Genomic DNA, 22,327 nt, shown 5'->3' on the forward strand with positions numbered 1-22,327 from the left:
AACCATTACTGGAACAAACAAAAAACAAAACTGGCACTGACCTAAAAACAAACATGACAAGTGCAAATGCCCTCCGGGCAAAGTTAAAGTTATCTCAGGTCCGTGTGGGTCCCACAGACAGCGATCTCCGCTCCTCTGGCTGTCCAGGCGATACCCCAGCGATCCCGCCCCCGTCTTCTGAAAGAACTTGTTATCAACTCCCCCCCATATGTGTAGTTAAAACTGTTGACCGATCACTCCATCTCATCTTAAATGTTATCACGTATAAATTTCTCTGCCTCCTCAACATCGTCAAAGCTCTTCCGCTCATCTTTCCATGTAAATCGTAGCGTTGCTGGATGTGCAAGTGTGTGCTTCACCTGATGCTGCCGCAGCGTTTTCATTACCGGGGAGAATAACTTCCTTTGCGCAGCGCGCTCGGCAGTCATGTCCTCATAAAATGACATGCGACAGTTCTCCCATATTATACCTTTCTTCTGTTTTGCGGCTGCCAGAACTTTCTGTCGTGCAGAGTAACGAAGACATCTCACAAGAATAATCCGAGGGGGCTGTCCAGGGTCCGGGCGAGGCCTCAAACTACGGTGGCATCTTTCAATTTCAAACTCGTCTCCACGCAGCCCCAGGCCATCAGCGAGTATCTTCTTCACAAAATCACTCATATTGCCACCTCTTTCCATGCCTTCTTTCACACCAATATGCCAAATATTCTTCCTGCGACTTCTATTTTCCTGGTTGTCAACACGAGCCCATAATTGCTTGACCTTTTTAGCACATTTGCTGTTGTCTTCAGCCATGCTCTTCACCTTGTCTTCCACGTCCGAGATGCGGCCCTCGGCCTTGCTCATCCGTATTTGAGTCGCGGCCACAGCGTTTTTTAACTCCGTCATGTCTGACTTAATAAAAGATACATGTGCTGCAACACCATTCAAAATAGCTCCCATTTTAGTCATTTCGGGAAAACATGGCGCTCATGTCCATCTTTGACGTTTCTTCTTGGTTAGCGTTAGCATTGCTAGCTGTTGCAGAGCTAATATTGGCATCACCCACCGTAACTGTAGGCAATCAAGTTTGTACACTCTTCTACTTGGACCCCGTGGACATGCTTCACAGTGATATCAAGTTTAGTGATTTAAGAAGTTACCACCGTCCAGTAACGTGTTGTTTGGGAGAGATTAAGTTGATTAAAACCAGTATTAGGTTGACGGAGTTCGGAGCTCTGCTACGGCGCAGCCATTCCCTGGTACCTCACCACGTGACTCCCTTGATAAAACATCTTTGATAATTTGCCAATGATCAAATCTGTACCCTACAAGTACCCAACACTTTGTTATGACAAGAAAATATTTAGCTTTATGTGTTAACGTTACAATAAACTGTGGCCGGGTTGGCTCAGTGGGTAGAGCAGGCACAGATATACTGAGAGGTTTATGCCTTGATGCAGAGGTCCAGAGTTCAAATCCAACCTGTGACAATTTCCTGCATGTCTCCCCCTCTCTCTCCCCTTTCTCATTTAAGCTGTCAAATTAAAGGCGGAATAGCCAAAAACAAACCATTACAATAAACTGTCATTAGTGGTTGGTTTTTACATTGGCTGACATGACCATTATAATTGTGTCATGAATATTTTTTCTTGACCTCAAGTAAACTGAAACAATTTGGACAGTTTGCAACACTAACTTTGCATTAAAAGTGTCATAATTTACTGAATGACACTTAATGACAACAGTTGTGAACATTCAAAGACTGCTTCATGTCCATCACAGGTGTTCTGTCAGTCTTACGCACACCCAATTTAAATAAAGTGTTAGCCTTTCATTCTCAGTCGTAAAAAGATAAAAATTTGAAATTAAACTGAATATGCTACATGGTACTCAGTCGTATTTTGCGACCATTTTTTGCGAGTATTTTTTACAACTACTGTGCGACCTGCAAATTTTATGACTTTTATTATTTATTTTAAAAAAGGAGGAGAGAGCAAGTTTGCCAGAGTTGTCCATGTGTGTGAGATGGGAGGGTCCTTGAGTGATTAGTCAACTGCATAATGCTGTGATCTACACTTGTGTCTCGCTTTCGTGGCATCACACTCATCGTCCGCACATGCTGTTGCACAGCGCTGTTGTTACCATGTTTCAATAAAAATCAAGAAGTTGCAGTCCATAATACATTTACGAGTGGTGATCCGCAGCTGAAGTTAATCCATTTTGTTTGCTAAAGACAGTACATTGGCGAGGAAAATGCTGTGTAGTAATAGCCGATAAATAGTTAGCCTTAGCCTAACGTTAGCCATCTTCTCTTCATCCCACTTTGTTTATGGTCTTCACCGGCTTGCGTGCACTTTCGGTCGGCGGAGCTGTGTTGAAAGACCTCAACAGTGTTGTATTTGGTCTCATCACAAAAAGAACGGGATTTTATTTCAAAACCACAACTGCGGGATATCAATTAATTGCCCGTGCATTCACTGATTTATTTACATTTATACATCAATGCTAATGTCAACTCCGACATTTGCTACACGCTGTGGTACTGCTCCCTCACTTGGGTAAGAGAGGTAGAGATGTGACAGCAGAGAGCAGGGACTGCTTCTATGAAAAAAAAATACATATAGGCTGCTAAATGTATAACTATTTTCTTCATAAAAACAAATAGTGCTTGTGTGAGTGTCATGAGCTCATCTCTCTCTGACTCCCTCATCACTTAATATTTCCCACACTGGGTGTTAAATAGTAAGATACTCCCCTTTCCATGGAAGTTTAATCACCTTTTAGATATGATTGCTTTTTCAGTGTTAACACAAAAAAGACAGAATGGTGGGAGGGCATGAAGCAATATTACAGTACATTGACAGTAATAATATTTTTTTAAGCACCATTTAATTAAAATGTGACTGTGAAATAAAGTGAGACAGCAGATTGCAGTTTATGTATTTATTACCAAAGCATTTATCAGTAATACAGTTAAAATGGGGGGGGGGGAATGTTCTTTTTAAATTAGTTGGGGGCTAAAGTGCTCCTAGTAAAAAAGTTAGTCTAGAGCCCTGGTACTCTGTAACCATTTCTTTAAAGGGTAATTTGTTGTTTTTTTCAACCTTAACCCTATTTTCCCATGCATTGGTGTCTACACTAAGTGACTAATGTGAACAAGAATCTTGAAAATAGTCTAGTATTGAGTGAGAACGCTGTAACTGGCAGCCGTGAACCAGGCTGCAACGTAATCATATTGGGCAAATATGCATCATCAATTTCCGTCCACTAAAAGTGTTGTTTCTGCCGTTGACAGGCTAAGATTATTCCAAGTGTCTGACAACATTATGAGAAGGATCCCTACAGAGATAGACCTTTTTTGTTGAAGAGTAAGATCCTTTTAGTTTAACCAAAAACGGCTCCAAAATACTATTGCCAAATTCACCAAACTCCATTTAATTTTACAATACTTTTAGCGTGTAAAGAGCCAGCATTATGTTCACATGTAAATGGTTGAATTAAGTGTTTATTGTTGGAACCATAAGTAGACGAACCAAGACAGCTTTTGATTGATTTTGTTTCTGTTTACTTTGAGTGAGGTGTATTTTACAATGATAAAATTGCGTTTTTTTAAATGGAGTCTAGTGGGTTTGGCAATTACAGGGATATTTCATGTTAAACAAAAAGGATCTTAACAAAAAGGTTGACAAGCACTTTTACCGAAGTTAAAAGCAAAGTTACCCTTTAAAGGGTAATTTCGTTGTTTTTTTTAACCCCATTACCCATGCATTTGTGTCTAATAGAGTGATGTGACCAAAAATCTTTGAAATTGGTCCAGTATAGAGCAAGATCACAGGGATGGGCCGGCCAGACCGAGCTGCAATATATCCTAATGGGGCAATTGTGCACCCTTGATTTTTGTCCACTAAAAGTTTTTTTGTTGTTGCTACTAACAGGCTGAGATTGTTATTAAAATTCACTGACAACATTATCGACCTCATGAGGTAGTTCTTGTCCAAAGATAGCGATGTGAAGAGTGGAACGTGAGTCGGGAAAAAGGTGTTCTGGGAGTCTGTTGGGGGAAATGGAGTCCAATGGGGAAATGGGGTCCATGTTGAAAAAAAAAAACGAAATTACCCTTTAAGGCCACTTTAAAGTTGCTCTGTCAAACACCAAGTTTCAGATTTGTGGGCAGATTATTAAACTGTACTGTTGCACTGTAGACAAGCTATCTCTTGTAACGTGATATGATGATGGTAAAAATGATTATCTCTTAGTCGTGAAAAATAATTAGGTACTTTGGTACCATGTTTGTTTTGGTACCAAGTGAGCAGCATCTTTATAGAAATTATTTTTTCCACCGTAACCCAGTTAAGATTTTTAAAGCAGGATAGAGATGAGTATGTGGCTGAACTTTGAATCAAGCTCTTATCATTTATTTTTTTTTGGGGTTTTTTTTTTTTGTTTTTGGCGATTTTTGTATGATATTAGATATAGTATACCATGAGATGCTGAGACATAGTCAAAATGGGTTTTGGACTATATATAAGTGAAGATGGCTTTTGGTGAAAAACTTAATTCTTAGATTTTTCTTGGTGAGGGCTTTTAGAGCCATATTATCACATGATAAAAACCGGATGATTAAAAGAACATTTTTAAATATGGTATAAAGTGCAGTTCCAATGTAGTCAGGTCGAGTTACAAATTACTTAAAAAAAAAACTATGCCATTGCTCATTAAAAAGAGAATTTGTTATTCCTTATAATTCCAACTCACCTCACTGAATGTGCCTCGGCCGATGACCTTCAGGATGTTAAAGTCTTCTCTTTTGATTCGAGTCCTTCTCACCTGCCTCACCAAGGGCTCAGCTGTGATTCAAGGAGCAAAGAGAGAGATTGTGAACATGCCTGTAACCCATAATTGAGATCACCTAGGTAGACCTCAGTATTTTCTCCAAGGTGTAGGCAAAAAAGTCGTGAAATATGAAACTTGCTCATCTGTTCGCTGTCATTGCTTGTGCATGTGTTGGTTGGGGTGGGATGAATTCTTTACTCAACACAGTGGTTCTTTAATTATGTCAACAACTTGAGAAAACCGGACAGGTCTGCTGAATCAATGCAAAGCCTGATCTAGAGAGTTTAGTTCAATGCCATTCATCTGCAGAATTGCTCCTGTGCGACTGCACCACAACATGCCACATGTTAAACAGTGGATATCCATCATGATAGGTCAGACCCTCGATGATGCAGACACCAAGGTACTTGAAGCTGTCCACCCTCTCCAGTGAGGACCCATTGATAGTAAGAGGGCGTATTTCCTTTCCTCTATCATATCTTTAAGGCAGATTTTACGCAGAGCCTTCGCCGTAGCCTACATAATTGGCCTGAGGTTTATACCTGTGTCATGCATCATTCTAGCGTATCTCTTTATGAGAATAGCATAGCAGGCATGTGTGTATGTGTAGGGAAGTATGTTGTAGAGCAAATAAAAGAAATTGATGGGGGATAAGCTTCAGTGTGTCTCCCCTGTGCTTTCTGACCATGGTTGTACGGCTGTAGCAGGAAAAGTTAGCCCTCTCCTTGATTTCATGTTGTTTATGGAGAAGCAGAACCAAGAAATGAGTAGGCAATGCTACCAAGTGGACAAATCACTTGGTTGCTGCGACGTGTAGTTGCATATTTTGAGAGGTGCATGTCAGACTACGGCGTAGGGTCCGGCCTAGGGTCCAGCGTACGGTCCGTAAATTGGTCTTTAGTCTTGACTGATTTATGATGAGACGGTTGTTGTTCTTTTCCAGGTGAGATAGGGTGGTGTGGAGGATGTTGATCGGTTGGGACAGTAGGGAAACTGTAATGGGTCCACTGTGCTGGGTAGTGAAGAGCAAATGTAATCCTTGACCAATCGTTCAAAGCATGTCATCACTACAGACCTCTGTAGTGATGACATGCTCACAGTGTTCACAGTGTCACTAGGCGGTAGTCATTCAGGCAGGCTGGTTTGGTTTGCTTGGGCATAGGTGTCATGGCATAACCACAATTCTGGGAAAACTTGATATTATCATTGTGTCTAGGGGATTCCAAAGTTTGGCTGCCCATGCATCTATGAATCTTCTCAAATAAACGTTCAACTGCTAGTCTAAGGTGAAGTAAAATGGGCCTACCTGTCACCAGCTTGCTCCATCACAACACATGCTTTTCCTGCTGCGACTTCACTCCCAGTCTGTCCTCAACCTCTTTAGTCAACTCCCAGCTGCTGTGACGCAGGTAAACCACACCCACCTCAGCCTAGCAATCCACTAGGAAAGATCGTGCCTTGACAGACCTCCCCCATTAACAAAACAAACCTTGACATATAATAACACTTATCTACAAGTTTTTTTTCATATAACATTTTCTTCACTAAGCCTCTTTAAAGCTCCAGGAGAAAACCTGAAACATGGTTGAATTCCATCATATACCATACATTTCTCTTTAATAAGACAGGCTTCCTCAACTTCTCATTTCTAAGTAACTCACCTCAACCCCTGGACAAAGAAACGGCTTTGGTTACTTCAATGGGCTTTCTGTAACCCACGCAAAACCTGTCTACTTTTCCATCCTGGGCAGCCAGTGGTGAGCTGTAGGCACCATCAGATGGCTCAACCATCCCAATTTGCAGCATGTAGTCAACCTCCTCCTGGACTATGAAGGAGGGTAACGATAAGTGTGATGTTTTATAGGGATGGCATTGCCAATGTTGATACTGTGCACTGCTCTATTGGTTCTCCCAGGAACATCTCTACAGAACATGGGGAAAGAGTCAACCAAATGAATCACATCCTGCCTCTGCGTTTCTGTCAAATGCAGCAAGTCTTCCTCAAGCACAGCTCGAGCCTGAGTATTATAAAATCTGGCACCCACAATGTCTTGAAGAGAAGAGGACATATCTTTACAAATTAAATTTACTACAGATTCAGTGAATCCGTTGATATCAGTGACATTGACGGTGGTGCTGGAACATGCTCCAGACCGTGTAGTGGAGACTGTAGGGGGGGCTCTGATTGGCTTGACCATGTCCTGACCTCACACGTCAATGGAGGCATGCGCCATTGTTTGTTTACAATCTTTGATCAAGATGGCCGCATGGTCGCTCTCAAGCAGAAAATTAAAAGACTACATCAATTACTTCACTTCCGTTTCCGCCTGACTTCTTGTTTCTTGTTGCAGACACAGACAACGGCAGACGCTTAACGTCTTGCGATTTTAAGTCCTCCACAACGAAATACAGTCACTAATTACACCGTTTTAGCTGTATTTTAACCGGACCTGTCTGGCCGCAGTTTTTCCGTTGTTTGCAAAACTTTCCTCCGCTCCGTTAGCTAACATCTAGGTATTTGTTGTGCTAACGGCTAGTTAGCCTGCCTGCTAGCGGGAGTTAAAGCGAACCACTCAGGATTTTGCCTCCTTGGAAATCTATTCTATATTTTGGTAAGCAGTAACAGGCTATCCACAGCTTGCTAATACAAGCAGGAGCACCTGCATTGTAATTCGATTTGTGAAAAGGGATCGGTTTTAGGAGAAGGCCTCCATCAACGTTGCTACTAGCTAAACTAGCAAGCTACACGATGCCCCCCCTCAGCTGTTCACCTGGCTGTGACTCGTGCCTCCTGTTCAGCCAGAAGATAGTGGAACTTGAAGCCAGAATATCGACTCTCCACCAGATCAAGGCAAGTGAACAGTTCCTCGACTCCATTATCATTGGAAGTTCCCCTCACACATACACTGTCGGATGTCTTGATTCCACTGTGCCCTGCAATACTCTCACCCCACCACGCACTAATACAACCTCTGACCCTGTTGTCTCTCCTCGGCTTCTGCCGAGGACCCAGCCAGCTCTGCCGACCAGCTCCACTCCACACCAACCTGAGCCGTGGCGTGTAAGCAAGCACCAGAGCAGGCGGTCAGGACAACGCTCAGCCCCAGCCCAACCCCTACAACTAGAAAACCGAGAACAGCTTTCTGACGACCGCAGAGTTCCCTTCTCCGCGTCCCCACGCAGCTCATCCTGGTCCATCCACACAGTCGACCGCCCATTGAGAGCGGACTCTCCCCCTCGCGACTCATCAACCTCCACGCTGGTCACCAGAAGCTCCATGGTAAGGGACCTCCACATTCCCCCTTAACCTAGCGGTCCCTCCAAGGTCTACTGCTTCCCCGGTGCCAAGGTCCGTGACATCCAGCACAAACTTCCCGGCATCCTCGCCCGCCATGCCAAGGTCGACAACATCATCGTGCATGTGGGCACAAACGACATCAGAGAGAACGATTCGATAGCACTCCAGGAAGACTTCACCACTCTCCCTCCACCCTGATGGGCACAGGTAAGCGGATTGTCATCTCTGGGCCTCTACCTACCTACAGGAAGGGTGCGGAGAGATGGTCCAGATTGTTCTGGCTCCACACCTGGCTGGAACCACTCTGCACTTCCCTGAGCATTCCCTATGTCGACAACTTCAACTTGTTCTGGGAGATGCCCAACCTGCTGAAGCGTGATGGTCTCCACCCAAATCGACACAGAGCCAGGATGCTATCTGACAACACAACGACCACACTGAAAGGCAAGTATTGACATTATGTTGAAAATATCACAGATTCATGTCCCCCAGGCATTGATCCTGATAGCACTATACAAGTGGATGAATCTGAAAATGTTTTCTGCAGGATAACACGTAGTACTAGTATTATTCCAGTAACATGTAGTACTAGTACTATTCCAGTAACATGTAGTACTAGTACTATTCCAATTATAATCAACAACAGACCACACAAAGTGGTGAATAGAGGGGAAATACTTAACAACCTAATTGGAATTAAAACTACCACTGCAATGATAGAAAAGGATAGGAAAATTAGATGTGGATTACTAAATATCAGATCTCTGTCTTCTAAAGCAGTACTAGTAAATGAATTGATATCTGATAATCAAATTGATCTATTCTGTCTTACTGAAACGTGGCTGGGCCATGAAGAATATGTTAGTCTAAATGAAGCGACTCCTCCCAGTCATATTAATACTCAAATTCCGAGAGGCTCCGGCCGAGGAGGAGGCGTTGCAGCCATATTTGATTCAAGCCTGTTAATTAACCCTAAACCCAAACTGAATTATAACTCTTTTGAAAGCCTTGTTCTTAATCTTCAACATCCAACACGGAAATCAGAACAGCCAATTATATTTGTTGTTGTCTACCGAGCTCCAGGTCCGTATTCTGAATTTTTATCTGAATTCTCAGAGTTTTTATCATGTGTAGTCCTTAAATCAGACAAAGTACTTATTGTAGGTGATTTTAATATCCATGTGGACGTTGACAGCAATAGCCTTACTACTGCTTTCAACTCACTACTGGATTCAATCGGTTTCAGTCAGAGTGTGCACAAGGCGACGCACTGTTTTAACCACACCCTCGACCTTGTGCTGGCATATGGTATTGAAATTGAGGATTTAATAATATTTCTGCAGAATTTGGTATTATCAGATCATTTTTTAATTACTTTTGAATTCTTGCTACCTGACCATACTAAACTAGATAATAGCTTCTACACTAGATGCCTATCTGACAGTGCTATAGCAAAATTTAAGGAAGATATTACAACAGCATTTGACTCCATGTCGTGCCTTAACATAACAGAGGACCTCTATGTTAACCTTATTCCCTCTCAAATTGATACATTTGTAGACGGTGCTACGACTTGCCTACGGACGACCTTAGACTCTGTCACTCCTCTCAAAAAGAAGACGATAAAGCAAAGGAAAATAGCTCCTTGGTCTAACTCCCAAACTCGCAAATTAAAACAAATCTCGCGAAACCTCGAAAGTAAGTGGCGCTCCACCAAAGTGGAAGAATCCCGTTTGTATTGGCAAGAAAGTCTCAAAACCTATAGGAAGGCCCTAAGAAAAGCCAGATCAGACTATTACTCTTCACTAACAGAAGAAAATAAGAACAACCCAAGGTTTCTTTTCAGCACTGTACCCAGGCTGACAGATAGTCACAGCTCTACTGAGCCATCTATTCCTCTAGCACTGAGTAGTGATGACTTCATGAGCTTCTTTAATGATAAAATTATAACAATTAGAGATAAAATTCATCACCTTTTGCCCTTAACTTCTAACAGTTCATCTTTAAATACAGGACCGCTAGAACGAATGACTAGTCCCGACATATACTTAGACTGCTTTTATCCTATAGACCTTCAACAATTAATGTTAAAGATATCCTCAGCTAAGCCATCTACCTGTCTCTTAGACCCCATCCCAACGAGGCTACTCAAAGAAGCGTTACCCGTGGTAAACACTTTACTACTACATATGATCAATATGTCCTTATTAACAGGTTATGTACCGCAGTCATTTAAAATGGCTGTGATAAAACCTCTTCTGAAAAAAACCACCCTAGATCCTGAGGTCTTAGCAAACTATAGACCTATATCTAACCTTCCCTTTCTATCCAAGATCCTTGAGTAGGTGGTTGCTAATCAGTTATGTGATTTTCTACATAGCAACAGTTTATTTGATGATTTTCAATCAGGATTTAGAAAGAATCATAGCACAGAGACGGCACTGGTGAAAATTACTAACGACCTTCTAACAGCTGCAGACAAAGGACTTGTCTCCATTCTTGTTTTACTAGATCTTAGTGCTGCATTTGACAATATTGACCATACCATCCTGTTACAGAGACTAGAACACTTAGTTGGCATTAAAGGAATCGCACTAAGCTGGTTCAAGTCCTATTTCTCTGAGCGATCCCAATTTGTTAACATTAACGATAAACCCTCCAAGGCTCAGTGCTTGGACAAATTCTATTTTCCTTATATATATGCTTCCTCTAGGTAATATTATTAGGAAACACTCAATTAACTATCACTGTTACGCAGATGATACCCAATTATATCTGTCAATTAAGCCAGATGAAAGTGGTCAGTTAGCAAGACTTCAAACGTGTATTGAGGATATAAAATCCTGGATGACCCACAATTTCCTGATGTTAAACTCAGACAAAACTGAAGTTATTGTGATAGGACCAACGCACCGCCGAACTTCGTTTTCGAAAGATATAGCTACTCTGGATGGTATTGCCCTGGCCTCCAGCACTGCTGTCAGAAATTTGGGAGTTATTTTTGATCAGGATATATCCTTCAACGCCCACTTAAAACAAACCTCAAGAATAGCCTTTTTCCATCTTCGTAACATTGCCAAAATTAGGAATATCCTGTCTCAAAACGATGCTGAAAAACTAGTTCATGCATTCGTTACTTCTAGACTAGATTACTGCAATTCCTTATTATCAGGTTGCCCAAATAAGTCCCTTAAGACTCTCCAGCTGATCCAGAATGCTGCAGCACGTGTTCTGACGAGAACTAAGAGAAGAGATCATATTTCTCCTGTATTAGCTTCTCTGCATTGGCTTCCTGTGAAATCTAAGATCGAATTTAAAATCCTCCTCCTGATTTACAAAGCTCTAAATGGTCAAGCACCATCATACCTAGAAGCGCTCTTAGTACCTTATTGTCCCACTAGGGCACTGCGCTCCCGGAATGCGGGGCTACTTGTGGTTCCTAGAGTCTCTGGAAGTAGACTGGGGGCCAGGGCCTTCAGCTATCAGGCTCCGCTTCTGTGGAACCAGCTCCCAGTCTGGGTTCGAGGGGCAGACACCGTCTCCACATTTAAGAGTAAACTGAAAACCCTCCTCTTTGACAAAGCTTATAGTTAGGGAGTGAGGAGTTGCAGCGTCCACCTAACCCGGCCCACCTGCTTCTCCTCGTAGTCATCAGTTTTATATACTGTATAATTAATAATATAGCAAGAGTAGAGGGAGGCCCGATCCGGTTGCGGAGAGTTCTAGCCCCGACCAGGCACCTCTCTTTAACCTGCCTCTCTTAGTTATGCTATTATAATTCTAGACTGCAGGGGAGGCTGTTTCCTTCCTATGACACACTGAGCTGCTCATCTCTACTTGTTACTTTTGTATGCATCCTGTCCCAAAATTGCTTGTTACTAATCTAGCTCTGGGGAGTTTACTCCCCGGAGTCCTACTGTTTCTTCTTCCCGGCCGCATCCTGCTGCGTCCTGCTGCGTCCGCCGCATCCACCCATGCTCTGCAGCGCCACGCTACATCCCGCAACGCCCTGCTGTGATGTTCCTATGCACAGAGTAGTCTGGATCCGGTATAGGGGACTGCACTACTCAGTATGACACGATGTGCCCTGCTATGACATGAACTTCCACGATAACCTTCGAAGTCACTGTGACCTCTAATGTGACTATTATCGCCACTGTTCATCACACCCCCAACCGGCCCGTCAGACACCGCCTACGAAGAGTCTGGGTCTGCCGAGGTTTCTTCCTAAAAGGGAGTTTTTCCTTGCCACTGTCGCGATAGCCACTGCTAATGCTTGCTCTTGAGGGAATTACTGTAATTGTTGGGGTTTTGGAAATTATAGAGTGTGGTCTAGACCTACTCTATCTGTAAAGTGTCTCGAGATAACTTTTGTTATGATTTGATACTATAAATAAAATTGAATTGAATTGAATTGAATCAATCAAAGCTCTGCTCAGCAGGGAAGAGACAAGGGACAAGATGAGGAGACTGAGAAAAAAAGAAAGAGAAAAGGTGATGGAGAAGAGAGAGGAAGAGAAGGTACTGCCCACTGTGCCCAGGAAAGGATTAGCATGATGAAGCACAAACAAAAACTAACCTGATGCCTTTCAAACAATGACATAACCACAGAGATACAGGCCAAGATGTTCTTTGGTAATTACAGTGGAACATAGGCTCAATTTAAAAACAATAGAAAAACCTAGCATACTGGTGTAATAATATATATAATATTAATGTATTGTAAAAATAAATTATTGTATAACACATCTTGCTTACGGTAGTGGTTGAGACATATTTTTATAATTCAAATAAAAAATAATGCAAACAAATACAGAAGAAGGTGCATATACTAAATTATTTTTTATATACTTCAGCAGGAGAGACAAGAGAGGAGTACGAGACAGGCAGTGTATAGAGGGTGAGTTATGATTAGATTTCACTAGACTTAGACTTAGAAAACTTTAACCCTTTAATGTTCACTCCAAGAAAAAAACAATGTAAAAATGACTTGTTTGCATTTTTTAAGTTATTGGGGCACTAATAACACAATTACTAAAAATATATAAAGATATATACCCCCCAGTTTTTTAAATATAGGCCTCTACCAAATGATTGAGATGCTGCTTGATGGTAAAAGTACCTATTACATAATTATAAATGTATAATAGCATTTAAATGATCATTTAATACCTACAAAGACAAAAACAAAGTTGAAAATGTAAAAACACCAGGAAACAATTCATGTCAAGTAAATTTTATTTCAACAAAAGAACTTCGCTCCCATTTTCTGCATAAAATTCCAACAATTTTAACAACAATTGTATTGTCAAAAACATATGGGGCCCTCTCCAACTTCTCAGCTCTGCTGTGTATAATCTCCAAAGAACTTTTGTTCTTGCATTGAATGAACTCAAAAACCAAACAAATCTTTCAAATAAAATGCACAAACAAAATAAGGACCTATGGGAACCTTGGCCACGTTATTTTCGATGATATGCTGCGAAGCATTCCCTCTCTCCGATCAAGCACAGGAAAACATTGCACTTCCCACATTTCCATCTTGACACACCCTTTGGGCAGAGGCAGCACCGCCCCCAGTTGTCAGTATGAAGTGGCAAATGTCCATAGTTGTCGTAGCGTACATCTGGTTGTGGTTGGGGGTCTTGGGGGAGGCGCCTCTTCTCACAGGACATTTGTGGTGGAGAGGCAGATGATGGTCTGCCAACTCTGGGTGCTGCCTTGTTGACTTGTTTCAAACTGTGAGCCACAGCCAGGCGAAATCTTTTGAGAGGCATTGGTTTTTCCTTCAGTAGGCCAGTCTCTCTTGTAGACCAGCCAGGCATTGGAGATGCACAGGTCAAGGACGTATCCAAACATTGGGAAGTACCAGCGTTGTGACTTGGCAGGGGTCTTGTACAGGTGAACCAGCATGTCAGAAAGATCAATGCCACCCATATGCTGATTGTAGGCAGCAATGAGTGAAGGGCATGGGACAGCAATCTTCGCTTTCTCGTCTTTGCTCCACCGTTTGACACTTGTAAGGGGCATGATCCCACAGGCATTGCTCAGGAGGGTAACACATTTATTGTCAAACCATTTGACTTACTCCTTCAGCAGACTTATAGTCAAGAGCTCCACATCCTCTCTCCATCAGCTCTTTGTCTTCTATCAGGTGAGCTCCACCAATGCGGTTTGATCGGGCTGTGCCGATGCACTTGATGCCCAGATTTGCATGCAGGCTCAGGATCAGGTCAAAACTAGTGAAGTAATTGTCAAAGAAGACAACTGAAAGCCGAGGCTGTGTTATGGTTTTGCATAATGTTGTCACCACTTTGCTCGAAGTAGCTCCTGCTCTTCCTCACTTAGATCAACATTGAAGAATGTGGATGGCCCTTGATAGAGCAGTAGGTCATGGATGATGCCAGATGAACACTCTAAAGCCCCACTTGTCAGGTTTTTTGACAATGTATTGGCGGAGATTGCCAGCCCTTGTGCCTTTGTAAGACACCATGACTTCATCCACACTGTGCTTGTAGGTGGATGGGATGAGGAGACATTGCTTACAAAGCATCTCAAAAAGGGGTCGGATTTTGTAAAATCGGTCAGGGCTCCCATCCCACTGCTGATTATCATTGAAGTGAATGTAGCGACGTAACTGCTTGAATCTCCTCTGCGGCATGATATCAGCAATCACGTTGAAGCGTGATGCAGGGTGCCAGTAGTCGTCCATGGCCGGGAAGTCGAAAACACCCATCAAAAGTAGCATAGCAAGGAAATCTTTAATCTCACCAGGGTTAGTCTTGATCGGATCCCCAAACTCCTGGGCAGAGTAGAGATTGGTTTGATGAGCAATATGTTGAATCATCTCATCAGTGAAGAGCCTTTTGAAGTACTGGAAGGGTGTCTTGACAACATCAGGGGGTGCAAAACTTGAATCAGGAACCTGGAATTCCTCAATATCTACATGCTTCCAGATTATCCTGGCTTCTTTATCTTTCTTTTCAGCCATTTCTTCTTCTTTGTGACTGGGGGTGACATAGGAGCCACATCCAGCTCTTCCATGGCTGTTTTTAGGGTGTTTTTCCCTTTTATCTTCCTCTTAGCAGATGTACTTGTTGAGGGCATCTCCTCCTCATCTGATTCAGTGGAAAGATCCCTAATCATTTCTGCCTTTTTGGGCAGATAATCAGGATCCCCTACTATGTCATCATCATCATCACTCAGATCAGCCTCAGAGTCTTAAGGATCTTCTGGTACAAGGGCCAGAAAATTCCGTGTCCTTGAACCATAAAATGATTTAGCATCCATCTTTTGCTTCTAAAACACAGAAATACAAGGCGGGAATAAGGAAATGATGCACCATTACATATAAATGTCAGAATGTTACAAAAATCGTACATATTAAACCATTTAAGTATAATAACACTATAACTGTAACATATTGATAACAATGCATGAACAGCAGTGTTTTTATTCCATGGAAAATAGTGCATTTTGATAAAATTAGCATAACTTCAATAAATGTACCAATGCGCGGTTGAGCGTTAGTCATGCCAAGGTTTACCATGGAGTGCCAACTCAACCGTATGGTCAAGCATGTTTTAAAAAGATAATTTGACCATTATAACATGTTTCTGTTTTGCATCAATTTACATAATTCTGTTAAGTAACGTGTTAGATGATATAAAATGTTGACAAAACTAACTCACCTTTGAAAGTACAGCCAAAAATAGTCCACATGTCAGAGGTGATTTTTCAAGTTTCAACTTGCTAGCAGCAGGATGAGTGAAAAGTTCCACCGTCAAAAAATTTAGTGACCTCTAGTGGATGTTTGAAGCATAGCATACCTCAACCAAGTTCTAGAGATGACCCAATCAGCTTGAGTTCAGTTCCACACATTTTTCAATAAGATATAGCAACTCAAAAAGTGATCTACCAAATGGTTGAGCAGAACATTAATGTCCCCGAGAGGCAATTTGTTGTACAGTACAGCCATATTGACACACAATCCACAACACAAACTTGAAGGGCTTGAACTCCATTGAAAGTGGATGGGTTGTATCCATACAAACCTTATCTGCCTTCTGTGCCAGTCTGGTCAGATATAGTTGGTACAGATCTACCTGTTGCCTACCAATAATTTTTCCACAGGTTTTAACAATCTTCCCCAATTTGTTCCTATGGGTGATTTTTGAATGTCCATACCAACATACAATACAGTAGAAGAGAATACTCTCGATAAAGGACTTGTAAAAAAGAGTCAAAATTTTGTTGCCGACATTAAAATAATTAAGTTTCCTAAGAAAATACAAACGTTGTTGGCCCTTTTTAAAAACGGCATCAGCACACTGATCCCAGGATAATTTATGATCAATGATGAGACCGAGGTATTTGCACTCCGTCACCATCTCTATCTCGTCTCCTCTTATCAGAGTCAGAGTGGGTGAGGGAGCCCCACGTCTAAAATCAAATACCAATTCTTTTGTCTTGGACGTATTCAACTGCAACTGGGAGACTTCACAGCAGTCAGCAAATTCCTGCAACACTGGACCATGTTCAGTTTCATCTCGCTCCAGTAAACTAATCACAGCAGTATCATCTGCAAATTTAATTATATGACGTCCTGGGTAGCTACTGCGACAACAGTCAGTTTACAATATATAGAGCAGTGGTGACAAGACACTACCTTGTGGTGTCCCAATTGAGGTAAAGCGCACCCCAGATAATGTTTTTCTCACCCTTACTCTTTGTGGCCGCCCACTCAGGAAATCCAAAATCCATTTAATTAATGTTGAGTTTAGCTGGAAATTGTCTCTAAGTTGGTTTGCTAAAATGTGCGGGTGGATTGTATTGAATGCTGATGAAAAGTCTGCAAATAAAACGCGAGCATGCGTTTCACAACCCTCCAGGTGGGTATACAAATAATTTAAAAGCACTGCAATGGCATCATCCATCCCCCTCCCAAATCTATAGGCAAATTGTAAAGGGTCAAGGTCATGTCTACAGGAGTTTATGATGTGTGTTTTAATGACCCGCTCAAGTGATTTAACTAAAAGAGAGGTGAGAGGGAAGGGCCTATAATCCTTGGATGAGGATGGATGGGAGACTTTGGGAAGGGGGGTCACGACTGCTGTTTTCCAAAGCAGTGGAACCACCTGAGTGTCCATTGAGCGCTGGAAGAGGGAACAAAGCATTCCACTTAATTGGACAGTGCTTCAGCACTCTGCCCCCAATGTTATCGGGCCCCAGACTCTTCCACACATGAGTCTTCTCAAACACTCGCTGGACCAACTCCTCCGTAATAATCAAAGTGCTCTCCATCCCAGCACCGTCTATTTCAATCTGTTGCCAAGCAGAAACATTGTCACTGTCATTTATTTCAAAGCGGGTAAAATGTTCATTTAAGTTGTTGGCCAGAGCACGGGATGCTGTGTCCTCTATGAAATCATTTTTTTTCCATGTCTTGAAGGGGGCGTTGGCCATCAACTTTATACCAGTCCATGCAGCCCTAGAATTCCCCGCAGCCAGGGTACTCTGTACCTTGTCCTTGTACTGACACCTGGCCTTGTAGATCTCCTTATTGACCTGCCTTTGCATGTCTTTTCTATTCTGTAAGCTTCCTGAAGCGAAGACTCTCTTTTTCTCATTTAGTATGTCTTTTAGTCACCCATGGTTTATTGTTTGGGTACACCTTAATGGTCTTAGTTGGAATGACCGCACTCACACAAAAGTCTATGTAGCCCGAAATAGCTTCTGTCTGTTCGTGCAAGTCAGCTGAAGAGTCCTCAAAGATGGTCCAGGATGTACACTTCAGGCATCCTTTCAGCGTCTCTATACTGTCCTCATCCCACACCTGGATCTGCTTTTCCACTGGCTTAACCCTTTTCAAAACTTAGAAGGACTGTGTTGTGATCTGAGCCCCCCAAGGGGCCCTGGCACTGGATGAGTATGCCTTTGGGATAGAGCCGTAACATAAGTCAATTATTAAATTTTTTCGTGTTGGACAGGTGACATAGTAAGTAGTTTTTTTGAGGGTGCAGTTATTAAAGTCCCCCATTATAAACTTTGGCGCATCTGGTGAGATTTCATCCAATTCTTGGGTAGTATTAAAAATAATGTCTGCTGCCTTATTTATGTCTGCTCTTGGATGTTTATAGACAGTCACAAATATTTGTGGAAATTCACGGGGAAGATAGGAGGGTTGCATAGAAACTGATAAAACTTCAATATCAGAAGTGCAGATCTTTCTTCTTACCACAGTTGTTTTGCATCTGTCATTTATCATGACGCACACGCCCCCTCCGTGTTCCTTGCCTGTAGCCTTGCTGCATCGGTCCAAGCGTACAATACTAAATCCGTCAGGACAAACTTCAGAATCTGGCACAGTCTCATTAAGCCAAGTCTCAGAGAAGGCTAAAACACAGGCTTCCCTGTATTCATGCAGGTAACGAGTGTTTGCTCGCAACTTGTCTGCTTTTCTTTTTATCGATTGGACGTTTGAGAGAATGATAGTTGGAAGTGGAACCTTTGTTTTCCTATTCCAGAGTCTTTGGCGCACTCCGCCCCTCTTCCCTCGTTTTCTCTTGTGTTCCTTGTCATTAAAAGTTATTTTTATCTCCGTGGGTATGTTTGCTTCGGTATGATTCCAATTGCCTGCGTAGACGCTCAGTTGTAGGAGAAAGTCTCTGTTGTAGCGTACATGCGACTCTGCGTTGCTGGCCGGCTCACTTGCCACACTAATAACAAACAGTATAGACCCGACTATTAAAACCAGCTCCCATACGCGACTCATAGTGGCTTATAGTAACGGTCTATAAGACAATGCATCTAATGATGGTTCGCACCGAAAATGATCACAACAAATAACTAATCAAAGAAACAAAACAAGACAGACAGCCTGCTCTGCTAGTCGCCACTGTGCAGCGCCCTAGTGTCTATATTGTCTTTTTATCTATCATGATTAGATTAGATTAGACTTTTTATTTGTCCCCGTAGGGCAATTTGTTCTGCAGCAAGACATAAACACAAGACAGTCACAAATGCAAAACCAACTACATAAAAATACTTGATGTTACAAGCTCTGGTTAAACAGCTGAGAATTTAGAAGATAAATACGACCATATGTTAAAGGAACCATATGTTAAAAGGAACTTCTAACAATATTCCTCGTAAAAATATTATAGCAACATTTCCACAAAAATAATCACTATTTCATCAACAACAACATCATCACCATCAGTCAATACTATACATATTAAAATAACCCCTTCACTGTTTAAAAGTTATAGTCTCTCTACTCTTCCGAGCTGAGTTTAGAAAAGAGATAGCTGTCGGGACGAATGAGTGCTTATATCTATTACTCTTTACTGGAGGTAATCTAAACCGAGACCCAGAAGGTAAGATCTGAAACTCTGAATGAAGGGGATGAGAGCTATCAGAGATAACTGCATTGGCCTTCCTAACTACCTGTCTATTATACAGGTCAGAGAGGCTACACTGCTGGACACCTATAATTTTACTGCTGACCTTCACTATATTGGAAAGAGCAGTTTTTGCCTTGACACTAAGATTACCATACCAGCAAATTACTGACAATAGCAGAATCATCTGCAAATTTTAAAATGAATCTATTTTCATGCTGGCTACGGCAATCATCCGAATAAAGAATATAAAGGAGTGGTGAGAGGACACACCCCTGAGGAGACCCAGTGGACGATGACATCTCCTCCGACAAGCAACCATTTACCCTTACTCTCTGAGTTCTATCTGATAAAAAGTCAAGAATCCATCCCACAATATTAAAATCAAGGTCAAAGTTCTTTAAGAGCTTATCAACTAAAATATGTGGTTGGATTGTATTAAAAGCCGATGAAAAGTCAACAAATAAAATCCTTGCATGTGTTTTACTACCTTGAAGATGTTTAAATAGCAAATTTAACAGAGTGGTAGTGGCATCATCTACCCCTCGCTTAGCCCTATAAGCAAACTGTAGTGGATCAAGGAGAGTCTCTGATTTTGTGAGAACAACTTTTTTAACCAGTTTTTCAAAACACTTCATGACTAAGGAGGTCAGAGCAACCGGCCTAAAGTCATTTAATACTTTTGGATGATTTTGTTTGGCCACTGGAATGACCGTAGACTGTTTCCATATGTCCGGCACTCTCTGTTGCTCTAGAGACAACTGAAAAATATAATTAAAAATTGGACCTAATTGCTCTGCACAAGAAATGAGTAGGCGACTACCTATGTTGTCAGGCCCAGGGCTTTTTCCAGTTCTGGAGTGTTTAAATATATTGACCACAGCTTGTTCGTCAAACAAAGGGACAAAACCATTTCCAGATAAATGGGATTTCTGTTCTAAAATGACATTCTTAAAAGTTGAGGAATTAAACCTCAAATAAAACTTGTTTAGCTCCGTTGCAAGTAGACTGTCACAATTAAAACCTTCCAACACAACCTTAACATTCTTTTCACTCCTGGTACCGATAACAGTTTTCATACCATCCCAGGCTGAACGCAAGTTTCTACCACCAAAGTCTTTTTCTATTTTTTCTTTGTAAGCTTACTTTGCTCTCCTTATTTCACTTATTTCCTTTTTCAACTTGTTCAATTCTAAGAAGTTACCTTCCCTAAATGCCTGCCTCTTTCTGTTTTTTTGTTTTTGTTTTTTTTATACTTTATTTTTATTCTTTTTCCTTTTGAAAATTAACAAAACCAACAACAACAAAAACAAACAGCCATAACACACATACAATCACATCTAAACAAAACAGAACAAACGTTTGGTCACTTATACATTATTACATAAAACAAAATTGATGGAAGTGTATAAGTCAGATGATACATTGGTCAATAAACATGTCATGAAGTCGTAAACACAATCCATTTTTTCCAATACTGCAAATACTTATCCATCTGTAGGTTTAAAGCGAAAGTCATCCTCTCCATCTCTTGGACACTGATCATAATGTCCAGCCATTCAGCCTTTGTTGGGGGTTCAAATTGTAGCCACTTTCGTGTTACAGCTTTCTTGCTGGTTGCTAATAATATCTTTAAAAGGTACTTGTCTTTCATCATCAAATGAGCTGCTAAGTTGCCCAGGTAAATTGTAGAAAATGAGCAGTCAATTCCATCACCGAAAATAAAATGTATTACTTGTATTACCTCCTGCCAATATGACTGAATGGCTGGGCAGCTCCAGAATACATGAAAATGGTCTGCCAACTGTTCCCCACATTTCCTCCAACATAGACCACTTCCCTTCTCGCAGGACTGAATAGATTTTAACTTGGGGGTTACAAAGTATCTAATAAGGTTCCGCCAGCAGAATTCTCTCCACATACCCGAGCTGGTAGAAGTCGCCTGTACTGAGCAAATATTCAGCCAGTCTTCCTCTGAAATACCTAGACCAGATTCTTTTTCCCATTTTAATCTAACCTTATTTGTTGATTGTTTCTTTATGGATTGAACGGCTAGATATAGTTTTGAGACAAGTTTCCTATTATCCTTATTTTTATACATGTCGATAAATAGATCAATTAAATTAGTATCATTCTTCTCCATGTATCGTATCTCTTTATTAAAATAAGTCCTAGTTTGTAAGTACCTAAAAAAATCAGGTTTTCCCAAACCATATTTATCAGAAATCTCCTGAAAGCTATCCAATTCTCCCTTTGATGAGATTGAACTAAAAGAGGTGATGCCAAGTCTATACCAGAGCTGAAACCTCCCATCAGCCCTTGCTGGTTTAAAGTCAGGATCGAAGGCAATCCATTTTAATAGTCTAGATTGTCTTTCAAGTAACGGAGATTTGCATTCTTTAAACCAGATTCTAACAGGAACCTTAGTCCATTGATTTAAACTTTTAGAATACTGTTCATATAAAGGTTTGCTACCCAGCACTGATTGCAATGGCACAGTCAGCTGCGAGATCTCCAAGTCCTTCCACTTTGCTGTATACTCTGGGTTACAGCAGCATGCTAAAGGTCTTAGCTGGGCTGCTTTGAAATAATCTGATAAACATGGCAGTGATCTACCCCCTTTCTCTTTCGGCAGCTGCAGTGTTTTAAATTGAATTCTTGGCCTCCTACCTCCCCATACGAATCTTGAAATCCACTTATCCCATTCATTAAATTGTTTTAAAGGGACTTCAACTGGTAAGGATTGGAAGAGGTATAAGAGTCGAGGGAGCATGTTCAGTTTTACTGTATCTATCCTGTTATGCATCTCTAGG

At 41.5% G+C, this 22,327-nt stretch overlaps 1 protein-coding gene across 5 annotated transcripts in view; it reads right to left on the minus strand.

The window, feature by feature from the left end:
• Positions 1-22,327, minus strand: part of LOC120544517 (myotonin-protein kinase) — a 114,866-nt gene that overhangs the window by 78,127 nt on the left and 14,412 nt on the right. For all 5 annotated transcript variants that reach the window (XM_039778319.1, XM_039778321.1, XM_039778320.1 and 2 more), the window contains exon 3: positions 4,737-4,828. In XM_039778319.1, coding sequence (XP_039634253.1) covers positions 4,737-4,828 — 92 coding nt within the window. The remainder of the gene's footprint in view (positions 1-4,736; positions 4,829-22,327) is intronic.

This window comes from Perca fluviatilis, chromosome 16 (genome assembly GCF_010015445.1).
Source record: "Perca fluviatilis chromosome 16, GENO_Pfluv_1.0, whole genome shotgun sequence".
In the NCBI taxonomy this organism is placed as follows: domain Eukaryota; kingdom Metazoa; phylum Chordata; class Actinopteri; order Perciformes; family Percidae; genus Perca; species Perca fluviatilis.